The sequence below is a fragment of the Carettochelys insculpta genome, chromosome 1, assembly GCF_033958435.1.
Source record: "Carettochelys insculpta isolate YL-2023 chromosome 1, ASM3395843v1, whole genome shotgun sequence".
Classification (NCBI taxonomy): domain Eukaryota; kingdom Metazoa; phylum Chordata; order Testudines; family Carettochelyidae; genus Carettochelys; species Carettochelys insculpta.
In genome coordinates, this window is record NC_134137.1 from 39,103,897 (window position 1) to 39,130,809 (window position 26,913).

The 26,913-nt window shown below is 42.6% G+C and overlaps 1 protein-coding gene across 1 annotated transcript in view; it reads right to left on the bottom strand.

The window, feature by feature from the left end:
• PDGFD (platelet derived growth factor D) overlaps positions 1-26,913 on the bottom strand; it is a 207,930-nt gene that overhangs the window by 37,341 nt on the left and 143,676 nt on the right. The window contains exon 4 of the mRNA XM_074984733.1: positions 690-749. Within this exon, the coding sequence (XP_074840834.1) occupies positions 690-749 (60 nt within the window). The remainder of the gene's footprint in view (positions 1-689; positions 750-26,913) is intronic.

A 26,913-nucleotide genomic window follows, 5' to 3' on the forward strand; every position in this document is an offset into this window, starting at 1 on the left:
AGACCATAGGCTCCGATGTGACATGGAATGTTTACACTGCACTTCAGTGATACAGACACTGCAAGTCTGGGTCATCTGACCGGGGCTAATCATGGATGTTTATGTGCAGTACAGATATGCCTAAAATTTTGTTTGAAAATCCTACTCAGGGCTGATCCTTTTTCTTTTGGTCTGTGACATGAACAGACTAAAGTGAAGAAATGTGGAGATTTTAATTGGGGTTTCTTTTTTTAAAAGTTGTATTTAGTTCCATAAAACAAAATGTCAAATTAAGATATAATTTCCTTGCTGGTATAAAAATGTTCAGTAACGACAATTAAAAAATCCTTTTTCCCACTCACTTGCCTTTAAAGCTGATTATTGCAAAATATGCACATGTGCTTAGACCAAAAAACTTTATAGCTCAACATGTAAAGGAAATTTCTTGTTGGGAGGATTCAGTATGAAAGTGGTAAACATTTCACCTACTGGCCATCTCACGTGGTTAACACAGCTGCTGCTATTTCTGACCTTCAACCCCCCGCACCTTCCCCCAAAATATTGACAGTCTAGAATGAGTTTGAAGAACATGTCTCAATTAATCTCCTACTTACAGGTCAAGCAGTGCTCCTATCGTGCAGATGTATTTAGATCGACTAAAAGCCATTCTACCAACCCATTCATGGGCAAAAGAGAAACAAGCTACTTACTGAGACAGAGCTTGTGACTGACTCCCAGTTGGTTTCTGATGCTGCAGGCTGCATGTCATCCTAAAGGGGAAAAACCCATAGGAAAATCACAGTCATGGCAATATCCTAAAGTTAACTACCAGACCTTTAACAATGTCTCAGTGTTCTGTGTCCTTCCACCTTTGGAATGCTCCTCCACAGAAGAGAACTCTGCTTTTCTTCTTCATCCCTTACGAATTAGTTCTTTGGGTTATACATTTTATGCTTATACAGCACCTAGCAAAAAGAGATTAAGGTTTTTAGGTGCTATTGTAATAATAATAATAACATTGCTTGTTTCAAGCATTATGGGAATAAACCATTTATAATATAAGTGCCATTATCACTGATAAAGTTTGCAGATGACAGAAAATTGGGAGACTGGTAAATATTGAAGAGGACAGGTCTCTCATTCAGAGCAGTACGGACTGCTTGGTAAACCACACTTAAGTAAACAATATTTATTTTATTGTATCTAAATGTAAATGCAATACTTCTTGGAACACAGAAGATAAGGAACTCTTTCCTGGGAAGCAGTAACTATGAAAAAAGGTTTGGGATCATGACAGATCAGCTGAACATGTGTACCCAATGTGATGCTGTGGCCAAAAGAGCTAATTTCATCTTTCAATGCATTGGTACACTGGAGAGAGTCCAGAGAAGGGCCATGAGAATAAGGAAAGGATTAGAAACCCTTCCTTACAGGGATAGATTCGAGGAGCTCAATCTATTTAGCTTAACAAAGAACAGACTAAGGGGTGACTTTGGGCACTTCAACCTAGCAGAGAAAGGTATATAAGACAGTTCAGTGGCAAAGTTGAAGCTATTCATGTTCAGGCTAGGAGTAAGGTATACATTGTTACCAGTTAGAATACTTAACCATTGCAACTATTTGCCAAGGGACAGAATGGATTCTCCATCACAGGCAATTTTAGACTCCTAATTAGATGTTTTGCTAAAAGATAAGCTCTAGGAATTATTTTAGGGAAGTTCTACGATCTATAGTGCTATGGAGGAGGTCAAATGAGATGATCAGAATGGTTCCTTCTGGCCTTAGCATCTATGAATCTCTAGAATCTATGAATCTATATAAGGATTTTGAAACACAAACTCAGCCTGATAATCAGCATGTGCAAAATACAGTCCTGATAACAGAAGTTCATGACAAATTCCTTTGAAGCTATATGGTCAGGTCCTCATCAATACCAATTTACATCAACTGAAATGATACCTTATACTTTTTTTTTTATTTTGTAGTTAATACAGGGTGAACCTGGAGAATGTTGGTATAAATCAACGTTGCTCTAATGACTTCAATTGCAAATATGATCATGTAGGTGCACAAATACATAATTATGAGGTATGAATGTGATAGAAAACTGAGGAGAAAACCTTCTAGACCATCAATAACTCTGACATAGCTTTCTCTAATCTACAGTCAGGAAGTAACCTAATTACTTTTAGATCTGGAGTTCACATGCAAAGCTAAATCCAATGCTCTAAATTTTGCTAAATGGCACAGTAAAGGATTTTAAATGTTCAAAAATTGTAAAGGATTTTAAATGTTCAAAAATTCACAAGCTCGAACATTCAAAGCTTTTGCTCTTTCGTGCTCTCTTCCTGAAGTACTTCTTTCCCTTTACCTGAGATAATCAAAACCACAATAATTTCTTTAGGGACGCTTCTATGTTATAAATTATAGGTGAACCAATCAGAGAACACAAACTATATAATATCACGTAGGTGGCAAATGAAATTATAGATACCCAACTATAAATATTGAAAGTAGACAATTTAAAAATAAACCACAGACAATTTGTTTGCAGAAAGTCTGTCTCTGCTAGCAGATTTACCTGACATTGCTTGCGTTCTTAAATTAAAGTTTTTTTAGTTAAATAAAAGGAAAATGTGCATGCTTTTTTAAAATGTTTGTGTTTTTCAAAATACACAGTGCTATTTTTATGAAGTTAATTTTTATTTCAGACATCAAAATTTTTCCATTTACTTTTCTTAATGATTTTTTTAAAATGGAAATCCCATGAAATGTATGTTTTTCTGTATCCCTATAAACTCTTTTCATTTTTTATGTTTTAGAAAAAGGGCTATAGTCAATTTAGTTTCCAATAAAATTTTCTTCTAGTTTTCAGACCTTAAGAACTGGTTTAGCGTGCCAAAGCAGAGCATTATGCCACATTTCTCCCTTTTATCTCATTTCTGTAAGGCTTTTTGATAAGCAATTCTATTCCAGGTTCTTCCTATTTTCTGGCTCACCTTGGTTCAGTCTCTTTTAACATTCACTCAGTTGTGTCAGTGTTGAAGACTGTACATGATTTGGTTATTCTGTCTCTTTTCAGTTTGGGTTTATGAGAAGCAATCCCATTCTAGGCATATACTGTTTTGCTAGCACAACCAAACCCTTACGTTGCTTTCAGTTATAAGGGGAGGTGGATAGTGGATAGTTCTCTAAAAACATCCATGCAGTGTGCCACAGCAGTCAAAAAAGCTAGCAGGATGTTAGCAATCCTTAAAAGAGGGATAGAGAATAAGGTGGAAAATATCTTACTGCCTTTATATAAAACCATGGTATGCCCACGTCTTGAATACTGCGTATAGATGTGGCCTCATCTCAAAAAAACCCATATATTAGCATTAGAAAAGGTTCAGAAAAGGGCAACTAAAGTTAATTAGGGGCATGGAATGGGTCCCATATGAAGAGAGATTAAAGAGACTAGGACTTTTCATCTTAGAAAAGAGGAGACTAAAGCAGGGTGGATATGATACAGGTATATAAAATCATGAGTGGTGTAGAGAAAGGGAAAAAGGAAAAGTTATTTACTTGTTCCTGTAATATAAGAACTAGGGGACACCAAATGAAATTAAGGGGCAGCAGGTTTAAAACAAATAAAAGAAAGTTCTCCTTCACACAGCACACAGTCAACCTGTGGAACTTCTTGCCAATGGACGTTGTGAAGGATAGATTATAACAGGGTTTAAAAAAAGAGGTAGATACATTCATGAAGGTTAGGTCTATTAATGGGTATTAGCCAGGATGGGTAAGTAACAGGGTCCATAGCCTCTATTTGTCAGAGGCTGGAGATGGATGGCAAGAGAGCGATTGCTTGCTCATTACCTGTTTGGTTCACTCCCTCTTGGGCGCCTGGCATTGGCTAGTGACAGAAGACAGCACACTGGGCAGAATGGATCTTTGGTCTGACCCAGTGTGACTGTTCTTATGTTAAGAAGCTGTATACTGAATTTTGTGGTCTTAAATTTTACCTTTTAGGAGGAGTTCTTGATTAAACAGGCAAACATATTAACTCTCTGGGGGCTTTTCTAAACGAAGCAAAAGATTGACCCCAATCTTCAGAGTTGAGTTTTGCATATCTGGTGAAGAAGTGGCAAAATCAATCTCTCTAGGGTCAGCAGTGGAGTAAGAGAGGCTGAAGCAAGAGTATAGAGGCTAGGTTTTCACTAGGGAAATAAGTCAATTCTGATACATTGATTCTAGCGACACATATGCCGCAGGTAGAGTTGTGTATCTGAAATCAACTTATTTCCCTTGTATAGACATAGCCTAAGGGTATGTCTGCACAGCTGCCTTATTTCAAAATAAGCTATGCTGGAAGCCCATGGCCACACTAGCCCCTCCTTTCGGAAGGGCTATGTTAATATGGCACTTTGGAACAGGCTAATGAGGTGCTTCCATGAATATGCAACATCTCATTAGCATAATGGCGGCCGCGCGTGCTTCCACACTGCTGGTTTCGACATGCATGCCGCCTGTGTAGCCAGGGGCCCTTTGAAATGACCCTCCCTGATTTTGAAAGCCTCTTCTTCCCAAAACGAGATGAGAAGAAGGGGCATTTGAAATCAGGGGACCATTTCAAAAGGCTCCCGGCTATATGGGTGGCGTGAGTTTCGAAACTGGCGGTTTCGAAGTGCGCATGGCTGCCATTATGCTAATGAGGTGCTGTATATTCATGTCAGTGACTTATTAGCATCTTCCGAACTGTCTCATTAACATGAGGGGAGGCACGAAAGGAGGGGGCATGTGAAGATACAGCTATACAGCCTATGTCAAAACAGAACCACTGGCTGCACTATGGCTTATTTTGAAATAGGCTCTATTCTGTGTCTTAACAGCACTTATTTTGAAATAGCTCCTTCAAAATAGGCACTATTCCTCATAGAAAGGGGTTTACCAATTTTGAAATCAGCCAACCACTATTTTGAAATTATTTTGAAATAGCAATTTCATTATGGAGATGTTAGAATAGTTATTTTAAACTGTCTGTTATTTCAAAATAACTTTGCTGTATAGACCTATATATAGTAGATTATTATACATAGCAAATATTCATAATCAATTCATAAATAACTCAGGAAAAAGCACTACATTTGCCAAATTCCTTGCAAATTGTTCACCCAGTTCAATTAATATTCATGCTTTGATACAAGGTAGAAACAAATTCAATGGGCACACAGATCCCCTGATAACATTTGTCAGTTTCAGAACTTTGCAACCACTGAGTTCTGAAGCATTAGTTTAACATAGGGAAAATACGCCGTCTTAGTTGTTCAGAGGAGACTACAGACATGAAATCTTCTCGTGCTTGAAGAGACTCTACTCTCTTATGTTACCTAATATTAGAGATAATGAAACTGCTTCAGTCTGTGATTTTTTTTTTCAAATAGCTGCTGATACGTGGGTAAGATGATGAGGTGCACCACTTGCTTCTTGGATCTCACTGCTAATGACGGAACACGTTGCCTTGGTGACTACACTTCATCAGCTAAAACTCAGCATAAACCATTCATTGCTAGAGGGCTTTGTTCCACCACACTTTAATGCCACAGCAGCCCTTCCTGGCTTATAAAGAGCTGTCATCCAAAACAAAGATGAAAGTTAATTATAATCTATTGGCTCCAGCTCACAGTTATTTAAAGGAATGACATTAAAGCAGTTTCTTTTTTTGCCCTTTGTTGTCTGTATTCCTAACAGTCCTTTGGAAATCTGAGAGACATGTTAGGTATCACATTTACCATACTCTTTGATAAACTCATGCACATACATTTTTGGAGGATTTGCACAAGTACTGGGCTTATGGATATTTTGTAGTGATTATTTTTTAAGCAGCAATGAGCACATTTGTTTACCCTCCCCCACAACTATGTTTACACTTAAATATTGGAAACATAGGGGGATAGTAATTAGAACCTGCCATCCTTGACAGTGTTAATCTAATCCTTTATACGTTTGTTTTTGCTTAAGACCACACAAAGTATCATGTAACAGCAACGAAGGGTCCTGCGGCACCTTATAGACTAACAGAAAAGTTTTGAGCATGAGCTTTCGTGAGCACAGACTCACTTCATGATGAAGTGAGTCTGTGCTCACGAAAGCTCATGCTCAAAACTTTTCTGTTAGTCTATAAGGTGCCACAGGACCCTTCGTTGCCGTGACAGATCCAGACTAACATGGCTACCCCTCTGATACTTGACACAAAGTATCATGTTAACTGTTCTGCAAGGAGCAAATAACATAGCATGTGCATTGCTGGGATTTCTTTTCATGCAAAGAAAATCCCTTCTTCTGGTTACAAGAAAACAAAAAAGCAGTCCAGTGGCACTTTAAAGACTAACAAAATAATTTATTAGGTGATGAGCTTTTGTGGGACAGACCCACTTCTTCAGATCATAGCCATACCAGAACAGACTCAATATTTAAGGCACAGAGAACCAATTTGGTTCTCTGTGCCTTAAATATTGAGTCTGTTCTGGTATGGCTATGATCTGAAGAAGTGGGTCTATCCCACGAAACCTCATCACCTAACAAATTATTTTGTTAGTCTTTAAAGTGCTACTGGACTGCTTTTTTGTTTTTATAGTATAAAGACTAGCACAGCTTTCTCTCTGTTCTGGTTACTAGAAGTTAGTTACAACAAGACAAAGATTTACATGTCCAAATTTTCATAATTACATCTCAACACTAGAGATACTGATCTTAATTCATGGGGTTAAAATCATCAGAGGTACCTTCTCTGCCTCACAAAGAGCTGTCACTTGGGGAGTTTAGGAAGGCAGAATGCTGTAACAGCATTCAGTGCAGCTTCTGCTATTGTTAAATTGTCCCATTGGAAGAAGCAAGCAGGAGGATGGAATATTACTCGTTTTTGTCATTATCATCTCTGCCTTCCCTGTTCCAAAGTTATGCAGGGAATCATAGAACACTAGAATTGGGAGGGCCCTCGAGAGGACAGTCCCGTCCTGTCACAGCAGGATCAAGTACCATCTAAAACAACCCTGATAGATGTCTAACCTGCTCTTAAATATCTCCAGTGATGGAGATTCCACAACCTCCATAGGGAATTTATTCCAGTGTTTAACCACCCTGCTAGTTAGGAAGTTTTTCCTTATATCCAGCCTAAACATCCCTTGCTGCTGTTTAAGCCCATTGCTTCTCATTCTATCCTTACAGGTGAAGAAGAACAATTTTTCTCCCTCCTCCTTATAACACTGTTTTAGGTACTTGTAAACTGCTGCCATGTCCCCTCTAAACAAAACAAGCCCAGTTCTTCAGACTTCCCTCATAGCTCATGTTCTCTAGACCATTAATCATTCTTGTTGCTCTTCTCTGGACCTTCTCCAGTTTCTCCACATCCCTGTTGAAATGTGGTGCCCAAAACTGGACACAATGCTCCAAGGCCACATCTACGTTACATTCCACTTTTGGAAGGGGAATGCAAATGTGGCTATCGCAAATGCAAATGAGGCACTAATTTACATGCTGTGCACCTCATTTGCATGATGGCAGCCACCTGCTCTTTCAAAAGTGCCATTTTTGGAAAAAATACAAGCAGTGTAGATGGGATTCGTTTGAAAAGAAACCCTACTTTCAAAAGCACCCTTCTTCATATTTTTCAGGAAGAAGGGTTTTTTCAAAAATGGGGTTTGTTTTCAAATGAACTCCATCTACACTGCTTGTTTTTTTCCTGCAAACTACACTTCTGGAACAGCGAGTGGCTGCCACTATGCAAATGAGGTATGATATATGTAAATCAGCACCTCATTTGCATTTCCAATCAACCACATTTGCATTCCCCTTCTGAAAAGGGAATGTAGTGTAGATGCAGTCCAACTGAGGCCTAATCAATGCAGAGCAGAGCGGAAGAATGACTTCTCAGGTCTCGCTCACAACATTTCTGGTAATGCATCCCAGAATCATGTTTGCTTTTTTTGTAACTGCATTATGCTGTTGACTCATATTTAGCCTGTGGTCCCCTATAAGCCCTAGATCCCTTTCTGCAGTACTCCTTGCTAGACAGCGGCTTCCTATTCTGTATGTGTGAAACTGATTATTCCTTCTGAAGTGGACTACTTTGCATTTGTTCTCATTAAAGAAGACAGAGTTGATAATGAGAAAAATGCCCTTGACAGGGTGTATGTAATTACCAATCATCAAGGTAACATGAGACTTCTGAGCATGGCTGGAACCCTTTCTGATCCTGAACACATTGAAACAACAGCAAGAAATACCTTTTACCATGTTGAGCTGAGCAAGAAACAACTTCCCAATCTTCTCAAACACTTTACAACAATGATCTATGACTTTGAACCTCCATGCTAGATGGCTGCGATGGTAAATGCCACTTGCAAACTATAATATACAGAACAGGCAGTTCTTTGTCTACTGAACAGACACAAGACTTACATACACAAGGCTCTTCTTTCTGATTCAATTAAAACTCCTACTCCTACTCTACCGGGCTCTGAATGGACTTGACCATCCACAAATCACCATGACAATCATATTCCTCAGATATGATACAGCCAAGAAAACCCTAGATGACATGCTCAGAATCAAGGTACAGGGAAAGAATCCCAGGAGTAGAGGGAACGAGATCTGAGAAGGCTTGAGCAGAACATATCTAAACATCTCACTTCTTTAATAAGCCCCTCTCCCAGAAGAGTCATCATTTCCCATGGTCAGTCTAAGTGTGAGGGTAAAGGAAGAGAGAGAAGAAAAATAAACAAAAAAGAGAAAAAACAAAGTCAGGAACACTGAGAGGCATAAAAAGTTGAGCCCTCTTTGGACTGAGATGGCAGAGTGATATATGTCTTGGGCACATCATAACATTGCCTAAACAGAATGATCGTGATGTCAGAGGTCATTTTGCTGCATTATTGGAGATTAGAAAAGGCACAGCAAATCAGTTCTCGTCTAGGCACGCAGAAAAAACTGGAATATTTCACTACTGAATAAAGAAGTAGGGATTAGGACAGAGGAGGCCCTAAAGTGATAACCCTCAAAACAGTAAATCATGAGTTAAAAAATAGTTTTAAACTCTCTTCATATTTAAGTGAACAAAGACAAACCCCTGGAAGGAAGTAAATGGAAGGTGGAAATATTATATGTTTAAAGACAGGCATAGTAGATGATAGAAATTCCTGCAGCCAATTTCTCACAATAGAAATTACTCTAGCAAACATTAATATTCCAGGCACATATTGCGGCAAAACTAGGTATTATTTTCCCTTTTCCCTTTTTTTCCCCTCCCCTATAATTGGCTTCAGTGCAGATATGCTTACAAAGGAATGAACCCTGTAATCATCACATATAATAAAGTGACAGGTATTTTAAGGAAAATAATCAAAAAATGGAAGGAACAGTGTTGTATCAAGCAAGAAGCATTAGAAAAGCTACAACTCCATTAAGGAAACACTTTGATAAATATTCAAGCTTCTGCAATTGGGCTGTTTCATGAGAACTGTCAGGAAGTACTGTAGCACACACCTTTGGATTTGAAGATGAATAGAAATGACATAGGCACAAATTAGAAACTCCTGCAAATTTGCTCACTTACCGTAATTTCAATTTATCATATGGCATGTTTTCACTTTCTAAGCACTGCTGTATTTACTAATAGCTGTTTTAGGGCTACCCAAGGATATTTACTTCCATATAATAGGATATTGAATGAGAATAGAGAAATTGTATTACATCTGTATATGATATGATAAGACCACTACTGTGGCCTGGTCTGATAGCCACACTATAAACAGGATGTTGAAAAAAGGGGGATGGGTTCAGAGAAGAGCGACAAGAATAGTTTGTCATCTGGAAATCATGCCTTGCAATGTAAAATTAAAGGTCACCAGTGGGGCCAATAACCACAACACGCGCTGGGTAAAAGAGGGAGGGGGACCCACCATGCCCCCCAGAAGACACGTGGCCAAGGGTAGAAGGGGCAGTGCCAAGCATAGTTGTCCTTAGCACTTCCAGGACCACAGATTGCCCCCCCAGTCACCACACACACACACAGCTGTGCAGAGCAGTGGAGCAGCACTACTGGCCCTTCAAAGGGGACCAGAGCTCCAATTCCCACCATTGCCAAAGTAGCAGGCCCCCTTCCCACGCATCAGCACTAGTGGTGGGCCTGGAGGTCATCTTGGACAGTAGTACACCTCAGTCCCTCCGATTCTCTGCCTCCATCACATCACAAGTTTAGTATTCTGTGGGCTATAATTATTGGGTCCAGTGTGCAGGTTCTGGGTGGTGCTAGTGGCCTGTGATGTCCAGGAGCTCAGACTAGATGATCTGGTGGTCCCTTCTGGCTTTAAATACTATAACTCTTTGACTCTTGAGCGAAGGTTATGCAGTGACTTGATCATGAGCTATAATTATCTACATGGGGACATCTGATACTAAAAGGCTCTTTCCTCTAGCTTACAAATGCATAACACGATCAAGTGGCTGCACACTGAAGTCAGCAAATTTCAAATGGAAAATACTGCAGATATTTTAACTGGGAAGGAAATTAACTGCTGGAACAGATTGTAAATTCTTCATTGCTTGCAATCTTCAAATCAGAGTTTGGATGCCTTTCTCAAATGATATGCTCTAGCTAAAACCACATGTAGACTTTATGCAGGAATCAGTAGGTGAAATTCCATAGCTTGTGTTGTGCCAGAGGACATACTAGATGATCACAAATCTCTCCGTCCTCCGACTTTGTGAATATATGATTGAATTGCGGCTTGCCTACATTTTCCTACTATCTGATTTCCAGAAGGTTTTCCAGAAGTTAAATTACAGATTCAGGTCCACTGATATCACTGGACATTGGATCAGGACAATAAAGTGAGAGGTACATTTTAAGAAAAACGCTTTTATCACCCCCTTAAAAATATAATGGTATCTTCACCTGGATGTCCTCTCCATTAGAGAATACATCTGTCTAAATAAAGTATCATAGTGTATGGTTAACCAATCAATCTGATTGAATGAACACTCTTGGGCAGGGTTTCCCAAGGTGTGGTTTGCGGTCTAGTAATGGTCCTTGGAAAAAAAAATACCAGTCCTTCGAAAATATACAAATTATTGCACCCAATCCTATTAATTTGGTACGTTTTGTATTTTCCACGTAATTAAGGTAATCATAATAAGTTAGGCATTTAAGTATTGTATATCAATATTTATATTATTATTATGTACTATTATTATTGTGAATAAATAATAAAGAGTGAAAATTTATTCATTTTTCATTAACTTTTTTTTATATGCGTTTATATTTTTGGGATGCAAAAAAAAGTACTGAATAAAATGGTCCCAACTATATAAAGTTTGGGAAACCCTACTTCTGGGTGTATATAATGTTAATAATAGAGAGGGTTAAATGGTTCATTTCTAGACATTACTGAACTCATTAGCAACAATAGCAATAAAATAAGCAGTAAACATTGGAAGGACAGGAAAGGAATACTAAGACTTTCTTTAAATGATTGCTGTTGTGTAGAGAAAGCAGCAGGTTAGTGTTAAGGTGTTGGCACCTCAAGATTGGCAGTGCTAGGGGAGGACATGTAGGAAAGTTGCATACAATTTAATAGGGATGTGCTCAATGCAATTCTACAGAAAATACTCCAACACCTTGCAGAGTTTAATAGAAATGAAATCCTATCTGAAATTCTTCCTAAATCATCCTAAACCGAGGGCTTGTCCACACTAGCTCCCTACTTCGAAGGGAGCATGGTAAGTAGGGTGTTGAGAGTTTATTAATGAAGTGCTGCGGTGCATATGCAGCACTTCACTAAGCAAACTCCCCCCTGCGGCATGAAGTGTTAAACTTCGAACTGTCGGCGCGCGTCTAGCCGCGGCACTCCCGTCGGTATTTCAAAGTTTGAAACTTCGGAGTTGCTGCGGGTGGGGAATTTGCTTAATGAAATGCTGCCTATGCACGGCAGCACTCCATTAGTAAACTCCGAGCAGCCTCATTACCATCCTTCCTTCAAAGAAAGGTGGTAATATAGACACAGTCAAAAGGAGTAAAGGGACTCCGAAGTACCCCGGGCACTTTGAAGTACTAGCAGGTGAGCCACGGCTAGACACGAGCTAGCAGCTGGGAGTTTAACACTTCGAAGTTGTTGCAGGGGGGAGTTTGCTTAGTGAAGTGCTGCACGTGCACCACAGCACTTCATTAATAAACTCCCAACACCCTAATTAACATGCTCCCTTCAAAGTAGGGAGCTAGTGTAGACAAGCCCCTAGAGAATTCTGCATACTGTTATTCATAGAGAATTCTATAGACTGGTTCAAAAATCTACAGAAAGGATATATTTTTTCATTCAATTCTACATCAGAGATTTTTATCTCTTGGGCATTATCGTCCCCGTGGGCCAGGGGAAACAAGCCTTTGGCCATTAAACATCAATACAGGTACAGGAAAAATCTAAAGTTACACAGGCTGCCATTTAGCAGCCCCTGCAATGGTCACTCTGAGTCAGTGGTTTCCCCAGTAACCTAAACTCATAAATTATTCATGAATGCAGGTTTAAAATGGAGCCCTCTGATTGGCCCAGGTGAAAAGTTTCTAGCACCTTCGGCCAAGAGGACGACCTATGTGAAAGCACCTGCACAGAATTCTCAGTATGCTAATCATGTCATAAATAGTCATGAGGTCGCTCTATAAATCCAGGAGCCGCAGCCCATTCAGCAGCCCTGAGGGAATCAGGCAAGGACCCTGTTACCTTGAACGGAGGAGCGTGGCCACCCAGTGGCGTCTGCTGGACTCCGAGGCCAGGCCTGAGAGCTGAAATCACTGTGGCACCTGCCTCCAGGCGGCGCCAGCCAAAAGAGCTTTGAAATCACTGAGGTGCCTGCCCTGCAGGCGGCGCCAGCCAAGAGCAGGAAACACTGGCTCACCTCAGGAGCCCACTGGGGCAGAAGCGGTGCCAGCACCCCAGCGCACCCCAACGAAAACAAGCAGCGCATTGCGTCGGGGAGCAGCAAGCGGGCCCCTCGGCCAAGTCACCGGGTGGCAAACTGGCCCCCACTCTGGTGGGGGTACTGCGTACCCGGTGATGTAACCAGGGACCCGCCAATGATATCACCAGCGTTCCCCAGCATCTGTGCCTGATGTGCTTCACTGGACAAGACCTTCACTTACCAGACGGGACAAACTCACCTGGACAGGACCTTCAATCGACGGACACGTAAACTACCTATTGGCCCGTAGCACAGCCCGGGACCTCTGCTGAACTACACACTCCACCCTTCACAGATACTTTGGGTACTGGGTCCCCTAACAGGGGGGTTGGGGTCGCACCTCAGCCGCGCCCTTTCCAGGGCTAGGGAAGGGCTGCACCCGGGGCTCGATCCGAGGGCCGGGCCTAATTGCCCAAATTTAAATAATAACCAAGCTACACACTTGATTTAATAGTTCACTTGAATTAACAGTTACTTAGTTATTATAGTTCAGATTAGACTCCTAGTTACAAAATCAGCTAATAAGATATACCTACCTATACTTACCACTAAGCAGGTGGGACACTGCAGTGAAGGCATAGCCTCCCAGTTCCCAAATCAACCCTGCACCCTTACCCATCCTAAAATCTCCAAGCTCCAGCTAGGTGGGGCCGTGGCAAACGCCCAGTTGGTGAGGGGGCCTCAGAGATGGAGCCTTAAAGTCCCCAATAGGCTGGAGTAGTGACCCGGCCGGAGGGTATAGGAGAAGAAGTAGCGCCCTTCTCCCCCTCGGAGCTAAATTAAACAAACCCCTTTTTTCCTCTTACCTTTATAAGTTTTCTTCTAACCTATTTGTTTTGCCTTCCGGTACAATAAAGAGGGTTTTACAGGTTGCCTTTATGGATTTGATGTTAATAATTGTAAGTGTTTAAGGTTTATATAGGACAGTGTTATCACTATTATTATGAATTGTTTTATGTGTTTATTTTATACCGTTTGTTGTTTATTTGCCTGTTGTTGGCTCTGTTAAATAAACAGAACATTAGTTTCACCCCTAAGCCTCCTCCTCGTTCCACCTTCGCCTCTTGAGCTAGCCACTGCCTGCCAGGGGAGGTTACATCTATACAGCGGGAAGGGTATGTGCACAACCCCTGGTCCTCTTGCCGGTGGGGGGTGGGGGGGTCTGCAGAGGGACGGGGCGGTCTAACGTCGCCGGGCCTCCGCCATCCCTCCTAAACACCTTAGGTCCTCAAGGATCCAGATAACTAGAGCGGGGAGTCTCGCAATCCAGTCGCACTAACCAGGCGGCTCAGAGCGGGCCGTAAGAGATTAGTAATTCCCTGCGACATTCTACAGCACAATCCTAATAGGATATGCTATTTAAGAGATCACACCATCGAGTCAATATAATCTAACACCAAGAGTGCTAGACTTCATATCTGATATTACTTTTGCCCTTTCAGACCGACATACATTGAGGGCCTGAAGCCCAGGTGCCATTAGATATCAATAGCTATAATTCTATAATCAATTATGGCTAAGTTAATATGAGTGTCAAATGACACAGAAAATCACCACTCATTTCTTCTGACATAGCCACTTATTACAGTAAAATGAAAAGTCTGATACTCCAGACATCACAAAAGAAGGCTAAAGTTTTCAGCCATAGTTATGATCTTGGACAAGCTCAGCTTGAGGTGTCTATTTATTAAAAATGTAACCACTGAAGAAAATTTCTAATTCCAGGTCTGATTGGTCAATAAAACTCTTATTGCGTTCTCTGTTACTGAAGTAACGGTGAGGGGTATTGGTATGCTGTAAGAAAATCTAAGACTAAATGAACCATATTAAAAGCAAGATAACATTTTATCCTATATAAGGCAAGAGGTGGGTCTTGAAAAAACAAGATGCCAACTAATATTAAGCTGCTTTTAAGCTTCCCCATCTGATGCGCATAGCAATCTGAGAAATGAAATAATCTTTACAGGTGCAATGTACCATGTGTACATTAGGTTCAAGTATCAGAAAGGTAGCCGTGTTAATCTGTATCTTCAAGAACAACAAGAAATCGTGTGCCACCTTACAGACTAACAGATATTTTGGAGCATAAGCTTTCATGGGCAAAGACCCGCTTCATCACATGCATGAGTGGGGGTTGATTCCAGAGGGGTATTTAAAAAGTGGGGTCATAAGAATAAGAATGGCCATACTGGGTCAGACCAAAGGTCCATCCAGCCGTATCCCGTCTGCCGACAGTGGCCAGTGCCAGGTGCCCCAGAGAAGGAGAACAGAAGACAACGATCAAGTGATTTATCTCCTGCCATCCATCTCCTGCCCTTGTTCTGAAGGCCAGGGCACCATACTTTACCCCTGGCTAACAGCCATTTATGGACCTAACCTGCAAAAATTTATCAAGCTCTTTTTTAAACCCTAATAGAGTCCTGGCCTTCACAGCCTCCTCCGGCAAGGAGTTCCACAGGTTGACTGTGCGCTGTGTGAAGAAAAATTTCCTTTTATTAGTTTTGAACCTACTACCCATCAATTTCATTTGGTGTCCCCTAGTTCTTGTATTATGGGAAAAGGTAAATAATTTTTCTATGTTCACTTTTGCCACACCATTCACGATTTTATATACCTCTATCATATCACCCCTCAATCACCTCTTTTCCAGACTGAAAAGTCCCAGTCTCTCTAGCCTCTCCCCATATGGGACCCGTTCCAAATCCCTAATCATCTTAGTCGCCCTTTTCTGAACCTTTTCTAATGCCAATATATCTTTTTTGAGGTGAGGAGACCACATCTGCACACAGTACTCAAGATGTGGGCGTACCATAGTTTTATATAAGGGAAGTATGATATCTTTTGTCTTATTATCTATCCCTTTTTTAATAATTCCTAATATCCTATTTTTAATAATTTTAACACTTTTAACACTATTTCCTTATTCATTTTTTCATATTCATTTGTTTTCCTCTTATTTAGTCTCCTTTTGTCCGTTAAGTGCAAAATTTCCTCCGTCATCCATTTCTTCTTTGCGTCTCTTTTCTTTATTGGTATGCTGTCTACCTCGGCGGCCTTAACTGAATCCCTCAGTGTCTCCCATTGTTTTTCAACATCACTTAGGTCTCCTAAGGCACTAAATCTATTCTTAACTGCAATACTGAATCGCTCCTGAACTTCTCTATTTGTTTGCAGTAACTTTAGATCCAGTTTTATGTTTCTCTCTGCTCTTCTGATTCTATGATCACTATAGCAATCGGCACTCGACATCGTTTTAGTTGATAAGAGAACATTTCTGAATCTTTTATTTATCAAAATAAAATCAGTTTGGTTTTTGACATTATCCCCTGGACTCCTCCATGTCCACAACTTTCTTGGATGTTGCTTGAACCATGTATTCCCTATGATCAAATTATGAATTCTCACCCACCCTACTAGCTTTTTGCCTCTCTCATTTCTACAACCTAGACCGTGAGGCCCTGCAATATCCTCTGTCCTGTTGCATCCAACCTTGGCAGTGAAATCTCCTTGAACAACTATTATTTCACCTGACATCGAGCCACCTCTGAGCGGCGGTAACTAGGCCAATGACAGAATCCTTCCACCCACTGAGCAGTGCCTACACCAGGGCATAGGTTGGCTTAATAGCATCACACAAGGCATGAAATTTCATGGCTGGAACTAATCACTGCTACAGCCTCAGAATCACCCAACCCACTCCACCTTACTGGCCAGCCCCTTTACTCAGGTTCTCCACCACTATTCAAGGTGGTGTAATTAGCTCCGCCCTTTATGCTGGAGGACAAAAGTCTTTTTACGCACTACTAAAATGCAGCCACCTCTGGGGTGGAGCACAGAAGCTTTTTAACAGCACACAACAACACAGCAAACTGAGACAGGAATTGATGAAGGCAGAATGGAGTTCCTTCAGAATGTGCCCTGACTTTGAAGACCAGCTGCAGATTCACCACCAGGCACTTCCCCTCATGATGCACTGATTTAGTGCTAATTTCCACTTCCAGAAGTACTTGGCTTTACTGGGAGATCTCCCAGCCAAGAACCAGCCCAGCCTGTCCCTGCTTAGCAAGGCCACCCAGGATCACAAGATACCTCTACCCCTTAAACCTCCAGCCATTCTGCAGTGCCCTCTTTTCCAAGGATTAAGTGGGCCCCAACAGGCCAGGTGACAAGGAAATGGCAGCATCAACTTAAATAAATAAAAGGGAGGGCCAGAGATAACAAGGTCTATTCAGCAAGGTGGCAATGGCCCATTATCAGTGGTATGTATCAAACGAGTTAAAATCAAGCCAGATCAGACAGGGGAATGTCGCCCATTGTCAGAGTCTAATGGGAGATATTAACACCTAGGGCAGAAAAACTGCTTTTATAAGGGGCCAGCCATTCCCATTCTTTGTTTAGTCCTTGATTGATGGAGTCAAATTTGAAAATAAACTGCATCTCAGAAATTTCTCTCTCCATTTGATTTTTGAAATTTCTCTGTTTTAGGACTGCTACTTTTAAATCTGTGACTGTGTGTCCAGAGAGACTGAAGTGTTCTCCCACAGGCTTCTGTACATTACTGTTCCTGATGTCTGATTTATGTCCATTTATTCTTTTACGTAGAGACTGTGCAGTTTGGCCAATGTAAATAGCAGGGGAGCATTGCTGGCACATGATGGCATATAGTATATTAGTGGATGTGTAGGCAAAGGAGCCTCGATTATATGGTTGGTGTTAGGTCCTGTTATGATACCACTGGTATAGATAATGTGAGCAGAGTTGGCAGCGAGGTTTGTTGCAGGGATTGGTTCCAGGTTTAGAGTTACTGTGTTGTGATATATAGTTGTTGCTGAGAATTTGTTTAAGGTTGGCAGGCTGTCTGTAGGTGAGGACAGGCCTGCCTCCCAAGGTCTGTGAGAGTGAAGGATCATTGTCCAGGATGGGTTGTAGATCACTGATGATGAGCTGGAGAGGCTTTAACTGGGGGCTGTATGTGATAGGCAGTGGTGTTCTCTTGTTTTCCTTGTAAGGCCTGTCTTGTAGCAGGTGCCTTCGGGGTACCCGTGTGTCTCTGTCCATCTGTTTTCTCACTTCTTTAGGTGGGTATTGTAGTTTGAGGAAAGTTTGGTAAAGTTCGTGTAGATGTTTGTCTCTGTCTCATGGGTCAGATTAAATAAGTTGTACCTTAGTGCCTGGCTGTATACAATGGATTGTGTAGTGTGCCCTGGACGAAGCTAGAGGCGTGTAGATAAGCATAGCGGTCCATGGGTTTTCGGTATAGGGTAGGGTGGTATTAATGTGACCATCACTTATCTGACAGTAGTGTCCAGGCAGTGGATCTCTTGTGTGGACTGGTCCAGGCTGAGGTTGATGGTGGGGTGGAAACTGTTGAAATCATGGTGGAACTCTTCAAGAGCCTCCTTCCTACGGGTCCAGATGATGAAGATGTCATCAAGGTAGCGGAGGTAGAGGAGGGGTGCTAGGGGACGAGAACTGAGAAAGCGTTGTTCTAGGTCAGCCATAAAAATGCTGGCATGCTGTGGGGCCACGCGGGTGCCTATAGCAGTGCCATTGATTTGAAGGTATAATTTGTCCATAAATCTGAAATAGTTGTGGGTGAGGACAAAGTCACAAATCTCCACCACCATTTGTGCCTTGGTCTCATCAGGGATAATGTTCCTAACAGCTTGAAGTCCACCTTCATGTGGGATATTGGTGTAAAGTGCCTCTACATCCATGGTGGCCAGGATGGTGTTTTCAGGAAGGTCACCAATAAATTGTAGTTTCCTGAGGAATTCGATGGTATCTCGAAGAAAGCTGGGAGTGCTGGTAGCATAAGTTCAATTATTTTCTATTTATAAAAAATGCTCATCCTCAGTCCTAAATCTATGAGGGCCTGTTTGTTAACATCAAGCATTTGGGTGCATGCCACCAAGGGAAATGATTGTTAACAAAAAGTAAATCAACAGCATTAAATGTAAATCTTCAGTTGTCACTCAGGTCATGTAAATGAGCAGATTTCAGCACTGCATGAGACCACGGGAAACTTGGCCACAGGCATGATAAATGGTTGTCTGGCTAACTAAAATCATGCCAGATTACAGATGTTGCCAGACCAGAGAGTGCTGGATTAGAGGACCAACCTGTATTAATGGTGGCAGAGAAGCTGGCTTTGTAACACCAGTTCTGCTTGCTGAAAAACACTGACCCCAGTAGCCTGAATATCATTGTTAATGCAGAATTCAATGCTGTTGAGAGGAATCTGGTGAATTTCTGTCCTGCTCATTGACAAGGCTTGGAGACATCTTCCTTAACAACAGGAAGAGCTGCTCTGAGCAAAAGTCTCATGCTTTTCTCCCCAAAGAAACCATGACAATTCTCTAAACCAACAATGCCTAGGTAGGCAAAGAAGCAGTGTTCCTTGCAAGCTGGGTGCTTGGGCAGCCACACAGGAGAGATTCCAATGCCGCCCAGCTGATGAGCAGAGCGTGCAAGGTGCACACAGCCAGAAGCGTATTTCTGCTGGTGGTGTATATCCGCACATGCTGTGGTGCACAGACCAAAATTTATTCTGCACATGGATGGAAAAATGAGAGGCAACATTGCAAAGAAGTCCTTCAAAGAACAGACAGCAGTGACAGTATGTGTAGTTAACCTTGTGCGGTCCTTGGTCTGACTGATTCCAAGGTGTGTCCCTGCTGAGTCATCCTGTAATTAGGATTAGCCAAGGGGAAAAATTAAAGAAGGAAAAACTCCAATAGACAGGATCAGTTTTCTTGCACCTTTGTTTCTAGAACATGTAAACACCTTCCAAATACAGTGGAAAATAAAACATCAGAATCACTTAAAAGCATAAAATCTGTGTATTAAATATTGCAAATTCTCTGTTTTCTCATTAGGACGATTTGTTAAGTGGTCTGACATGGTCAGTAACTGCTGAGTTGAGACTGGGTGAAACACAAGGTGTGGGGGATACTCTAATTAAAGCTAAGCAGATTTCTCACTAATTCTAGAATACAATATATAAAAAGAAAGAAAGATTAGTGAGGACCACTATCTGCTCCTGCAGCAATCCCAGCTATTGATTTCTTTTGAAGATCCCATTTGTTTTGAGTTCACTCCCAAGGGATTCCATTTAATGTTGCAGTAAACAAGTCTCAGACGCATATGTCATGTTCAAAGGGATAATGCAAAGCACAACACTTTGTACATCCTCCTGATTTGACTGGCAGACATTGCCCTTTTATGGATGACTAAAATGCTATACAAACTTTCAATGACAAAAACAATAGAAAAAAAAAGACAACCCAAACCCCCGAGAACCACAAATTTGCAGAATACAAGCATCATCTTTTGCTTGTTTACTGAGAGGATCAGAAGCTGCTGATGTATTGAGAATAGTGAAGTGCTTATTTGGCTTATTTTAACCTAACTTCAGCCTAATAATTAGAGAAGAAAAAATGCAACTTAGCTTTCACCTCGGTTCTATATTTCCACAAACACTTTTTACACTTCCAGTTTTTACCTACTGTTGTTAAAAGCATCATGTAAGATTCCTATAACTTATACAGATTACACAGAAACAACATTCTTCTCTGTTCTTTTCTAACTTGTTTACCAGATTCCATTTTAAAAAATACAAATGGAGAAAAGGAATCAGAGCCATATGCTGTACTTGATGGTAGGGGGAAGAAACTTGAAGAATTAATACCACCCAAAGGCTGGGAGAGATAACAGAGGACAAACTAGCTGGTAGTTTGCAATTTGATATGGTGGCACAAAAAGCCAAGGTGATTTTGGGCTGCATACGCACACATCACATCATGGACCAGAGCAAGTGGATGACCCACAGGCACACCACTGCTATTACATACCACTTAAGGGACAGTTGCATGCCCTCCCCTCTGTGCTATAGGGGTGAGTTGGGTCATGTTTTTGTCTCCATGCATCTCCTAAGGCTTGTGTTGGAGGGGAGCAGTCACTGTGCTCAGGTGAATGAAAAATTGGCCACTGTGGCTGCACCTACATGGAAACTAAAGGAAGGGAACACAGGGAGAAGGCTGAACCTTCAGGCAGCAGACTTGCTCTAACTGTCCCTAAGTTTTGATTAACAGAAAAGTTTCGAGCATGAGCTTTCGTGAGCACAGACTCACTTCCAGACATGTGCTCACAAAAGCTCATGCTCAAAACTTTTCTGTTAGTCTATAAGGTGCCACAGGACACTTTGTTGCTGTTACAGATCCAGACTAACATGACTACCCCTCCGATACTTAAGTTTTGAGTGTTTATGGAGCAATTCTAAGGGGTTTTAACTACATGAAGGCTGTAGTTAGTCATTTTTGTTTTTAGCTTTGATTCATTTTAATGTAATTTACCTTCCCCATCCTTCTCCTTACTCAGGCTGAGACCCGTTTATAACTAGCCACTGCTGAAGCAGAAAAACCTACATTTGTGCAATCACATGCATGTCATGGAGTCAGAAGTTTTAGCTCTTTCCATGTTTTTAATCCATTTTCAATGCACCTGGCAAATGTAGTTGAACTGGCACTGAACTGGCAGTGCAAGCACTGAAAGCTGCTGTTGAGGGGAGAAGGTAGAAGGTTTACTTTCATTTGTGATGGACGTGAATTACAGATAAAGGGGATGGGAGTGTCCTACTTTTTTTTCTTTTTTTTTTCTGTTTTTTGCTATCTTGTATTACCTGACCTGAGTCTCCTTTCTTCTCAGAGTTTTAGTAATGGTGATTTTGCCTTATGAACTCATATGCTTGTAGAAAAAGGAATGGCTGTCTTAAGATAAAACATGATGAACAGGCACTAGCTATCTGACTGATACTCACATATGTAAAATTATTATGCAAGGCCTTGTTTATATTATGGATCCTTATAACATAGGAGGTTACGAAGGCCTGCATTACACTGCACATTCTCATAGCTCCCAAAGCTTTCACAAGCAAGGACCTTTCCTTCACTGGGGTGCAAAAATTCTATCTTAATTGTATAAAGAGCAATTCAAATCAATCCAGTGTGACTAAACAGCTAGAGATGAAGATATAGTACTTACCACACAGCCATAATTTTGTTTATTGCTGCATCTAGTAGTAGTTCCATGAACATTTTCACATAATTTGCTATTTTTTGAGAATGCCACAGACTCTGTATTCTAGAATCTTAGCCACTATGACCACGTTGGTAAAGATTTTAAAATGTTGGTGCTTAAAGATTAGGGGCTAGATCTTGGCATCAGCACAGATGCTGGAACTAAGAATACAGGATATTGCTGCAGCAGCTCACCCTCCCAACTATAAGTGGTTTCCATTATATACAAGATTTGCATGTTGGTTCAATGGCTTACAGCACCACTGCAAAAAAATAAAAAATAAAAAATTAGCATTCCTAGGCAGCATTCTTGGTCACACATTGATGGTACAAAGGCTACAGTCCAGAACCACTCCAAGATATTTCAGGAAATCCTCAGTCCTGAGTTTGGTATGATTGAACATGATATCCAGGTGCTTCTTTTTATGTTGGTTGCTCAGTAAAACACAGGGCCGGGGTCAGCTGGAGTCACCGAAACTAATAGCATTCCTCCAATATTTTCAGATGTTCTGAGAGGATGTGTTCTGCTTGGCTAAGGTGCTCATTTGGATGGTAAGCATGGGATCACCTGCATGCCCAAATTTCTGTGATCATGACATGGATGTTGCTGACATTAATAATAATGAGTTGTGGGGTTAGGATGGATCCATGTGGGAAACTGCTGTTTAGTGAATGACATCTGCTGGTCTGCTCATTACATGTATCTGAAGCTTGTGATGGGTAAGAACAGCTGTCAGTGGGTCCAATCCTGTTCTGCAACACACTATTTTCAATGGTTTTAAAAGCAGGCAATCCAACCAAACTGTATTGAGTGCAGAGGAAGAGATCCCGAAAGGAAGTTGCTGTTTTGAGTCCACAATGATAACCAGATTCAAGAATCAAGACCTGATTATGGATTCTACAGACCAGCCACTTCAATTCTCCATGATACTTAAGACATGGAACACAGCAAGCCACCTCTGAACCTCACATGGGTATTGCAGTTATTTCCTACACACATGGAAAATGAAAGACAGCCTGCTATAAGAATGTGTAGAAGACATTCAAATCATGGGCAATCTAGTGAACCTCTGCTCTCTAAGATCCTTCTCCAGAGGAACAGCCTTGATTCATTTCATGTCACTAGAAGCAACTGGGCAGTTGGCAAGCTCAAATGTTGACCTTTAAAGTGACCTTTCAAATTATCATATGAAAGATGAATAGGCAAGAAAGTCAATATACACTACCTGGTTTGAATGAAGAGAGCAGTTCTATTCTGATTTACATTAGCAGAAAATCTGGCCATACATTTTAAGATAATTTTACCCATAAGACAAAGGGCTAGAGACTATTATTTCTATTTAAACAGGAAAAATGGAGACTCTCCTTTAGAAGGACACACAAGTAATTTAAATCGGGCTTAATCCAGTGCTGCAGCAGTGTATTGTGGGAACCTATCCCACAGTTCCCTGAGCCCTGTTGCATTCTGGCCCCAGAACTAGACGTGGGTATATGACAACATCTTCCCACATTTCATTCCCTTCTTTCCCCTGCCATGGTAATAGTTTTAAGTAGACACGGGTGCCACACTGAAACTCGAATGAATCATGCACAGTTACAGCTCGCAGCAGTCAAAAAAAACCAGACTACAGCCAGGTTTGGACCTGCAAAAGAAGACCCTTAGGACAAAAACATTCCCCAGTGCAAGCCTTACTTAGACAACCGTAGTAATTGTATAGCTAATACATTGCCTCATTGACACATGTATGGGTCGGTACGCCTAGAAGACCCCCAGATACAGCCAGCACCGAAAAAGAAAGGTTACTCACCGTAGTAACGGTGGTTCTTCGAGATGTGTCCCCGTGGGTGCTCCACATTAGGTGTCGGGCTCGCCCGGCGCCGCAGATCGGATCTTCCAAGCAGTTTCTGCCGGACCGCGCATGCGCCGGTGCGCGCCACTCCCCCGCGCGCTCCCGGCCACGTGCGCGATCCGGTCCCCGCCAGTTCCTTGACCAGCCGCCTCAGATGCTCCTGCAAAACACTAAACAGAGATCCGGAGCGGGGAGGATGGGCGGGTAGTGGAGCACCCACGGGGACACATCTCGAAGAACCACCGTTACTACGGTGAGTAACCTTTCTTTCTTCTTCGAGTGTCCCCGTGGGTGCTCCACATTAGGTGACTACCCAGCAGTAACCCAAGATAGGAGGTGGGTAATCGGATTATGTGCAGCTTGTCCCCAAGAGGACCGCTGTCGAGAGACGGGTATCCTCTTGGAATACCCTGTGAAGGGCATAATGTTTGGCGAAGGTGTCACAGGATGACCAGGTCGCCACTCTGCAAATGTCTTTTAGCGCAACGCCCTTGAAAAAGGGCTGTTGATGCTGCCACCGCCCTAGTGGAATGAGCCCTGGGCATGGCCAGGAAAGGAGTCTTTTTGAGTTTGTAGCACATTTTTATGCAAGATACGATGTGCTTCGAGATTCTCTGCGAAGAGAGACATTCTCCTTTTGATTTGGGAGCGATAGAGACTAGGAGTCTATCCGTTCTCTGGAAGGACTTGGTCCTGTCTATATACAAAGCTAGCGCCTCCTCACGTCCAGGAGGTGTAGGCGCGCCTCTTTGTTAGAGTTATGAGGCTTTGGATAAAATGAGGGTAAACAATAGGTTCGTTAGTATGAAACTCAGAAAGAAACTTTAGGAACAAAGGCTGGATGCAGCCGTATGGTTACCGCCTCCTTGGAAAAAACAGCGCAGGGTGGCGTTGCCATAACTGCCGCAAGCTCGCTCACCCTGCGAGCTGACGTGATTGCGAGAAGAAAGATCGTCTTTATCATAAGGAGGCAGAGGGAAACCATGGCCAAAGGCTCGAACGGTGGTCCCCTTTTCGCATTAAGCACCAGGTCCAAGTTCCACGAAAGTGGAAGCGGTTTCCGAGGGGGGTATAGGTTTACCAGCCCTTTAAGGAACCTGGTAACCATGGGATGGGCGAACACCATGTGCCCTGTCTCTCCGTGTCTGAATGCCAAAAAGGCGGCAAGGTGGACCTTAAACGAGGATAGCAAGAGTCCTCCTCTCTTGAGGTCCAGTAAATACTCTAATATCACATCCATAGGCACTGAAAAGGGGAGCTAGCTGTTTGGTAGAACACCATGCCGTAAAGCGAGTCCATTTCTGCTTGTAGGTCTTCCTGGTGGAAGTCCTCCTGCTACTTTCTAGGACTTGCTGCACTTCCTCCGTACATGTGCTCTCTAGGGAGCTGAGCCATGGATTAACCACGTTTGTAGTCGCAGGCCTTGGGGGTGCAGATGCACTATGGACCCCTGGGCTTGCGTGAGCAGATCCGGCGCCACCGGAAGGGGCATCGGTGGCCGGTCCGACATGCGCAGGAGTAGGGGGAACCATTGCTGTCGATCCCACGTTGGGACTATCGGGATCATTCAGGCTCCTTCCCTCCTGGCTTTCTGCAACAGTTTGTGGATGAGCACTGTGGGAGGGAAAGCGTAAAGCAGGGGGCCCCTCCATGAGATCGCGAAGGCGTCCCTCAGGGACCCCCGTCCCAGTCCTGCCCTGGAGCAGAATCGTGGGCACTTCTTGTTGTGCTAACTAGCAAACAGGTCTATCTGGGGAAAAATCCCATGCATGAAAAATCGGTTGCAGCAGATCGGGACGGATCTGCCACTCGTGCGTGAGTGCGAAACGCTTGCTCAGCTGGTCTGCCTTCACATTGTGAGCGCCTGGGAAGTACGAGGCTTTCAAGGTTATATTGTTGGCGATGCAGCAGTTTCACGACCGGACTGCTTCCACACATAAGGCACGGGACCGAGCTCCTCCTTGCCGATTTATATAAAACATGGTGGAGGTATTGTCTATACTGATCCCGACTACTTTGCCTTTTATATGGTCTCGAAAGTGTCTGCAGGCGTTGAACACTGCTCTGAGATCCAGTATATTTGTGTGCAGTGACTGCTCCGTGGAGGACCACAGCCCTTGCGTCACCTCTTCGCCCATGTGTGCTCCCCACCCTATGAGGGAGGCATCTGTAGTAAGAAAAACCAATATGTGTGGTTGGTGGAAGGGTACCCCTGTTAGCAGGTTCTCGGGGTTTACCCACCATTGCAGGGATTTGCGCACCTCTGTTGTGGGCGACGCCACCCTGTGAACAGTGTGTGCTGCCGGGTTGTATACGCTCGCCAGCCAGTGCTGCATGCTGCGCATGTGTAACCTGGCGTTCTGTTCTACGAACGTCGCTGCTGCCATGTGGCCCCGCAGCTGTAAGCACGTCAGAACCAGCACCGTAGGGCTGAAGGTGAAGACTTGCACGAGGGAGCCGACGGCCCGAAAGCGAGTCTCTGGTAGATACGCCCTCGCTGTAATAGAATTTATGCGTGCCCCTACGAACTCTATGTCCTGCGTGGGGTCTATCTGTGATTTTGTAAGATTGATAACCAGGCCGAGCGAAGAGAACGTGCCTGCTATGACGCATATCATGCGTAGTACCTCCTCCTTCGAGGCCCCTTTGAGTAGGCAGTCATCCGGATACTGGAATATAAATACCCCGTCTGTGCAGGTAGGCTGACACCACTGCCAAGGGCTTGGTGAAGACTCTGGGGGCCGAGGAGAGGCCAAACGGTAGGACCTTGTATTGAAAATGTTCTTTGCCTACCATGAAAAACCAGAGGAATCATAGGTGAGCCGGATGAATAGTTATGTGAAAATACGCGTCTTATAAGTCGAGGACTGCGAACCAATCTCCATCGTCTAGTGCCGTAAGGATGGAGGTGATTGTGATCATCCGAAAGCGTTGCTTGCGCAGGTACCAGTTGAGGCCTCGAAAATCTAAGATGGACCTCCCGCCTCCTGTCTTTTTCCCCGTGAGGAAGTACCTCG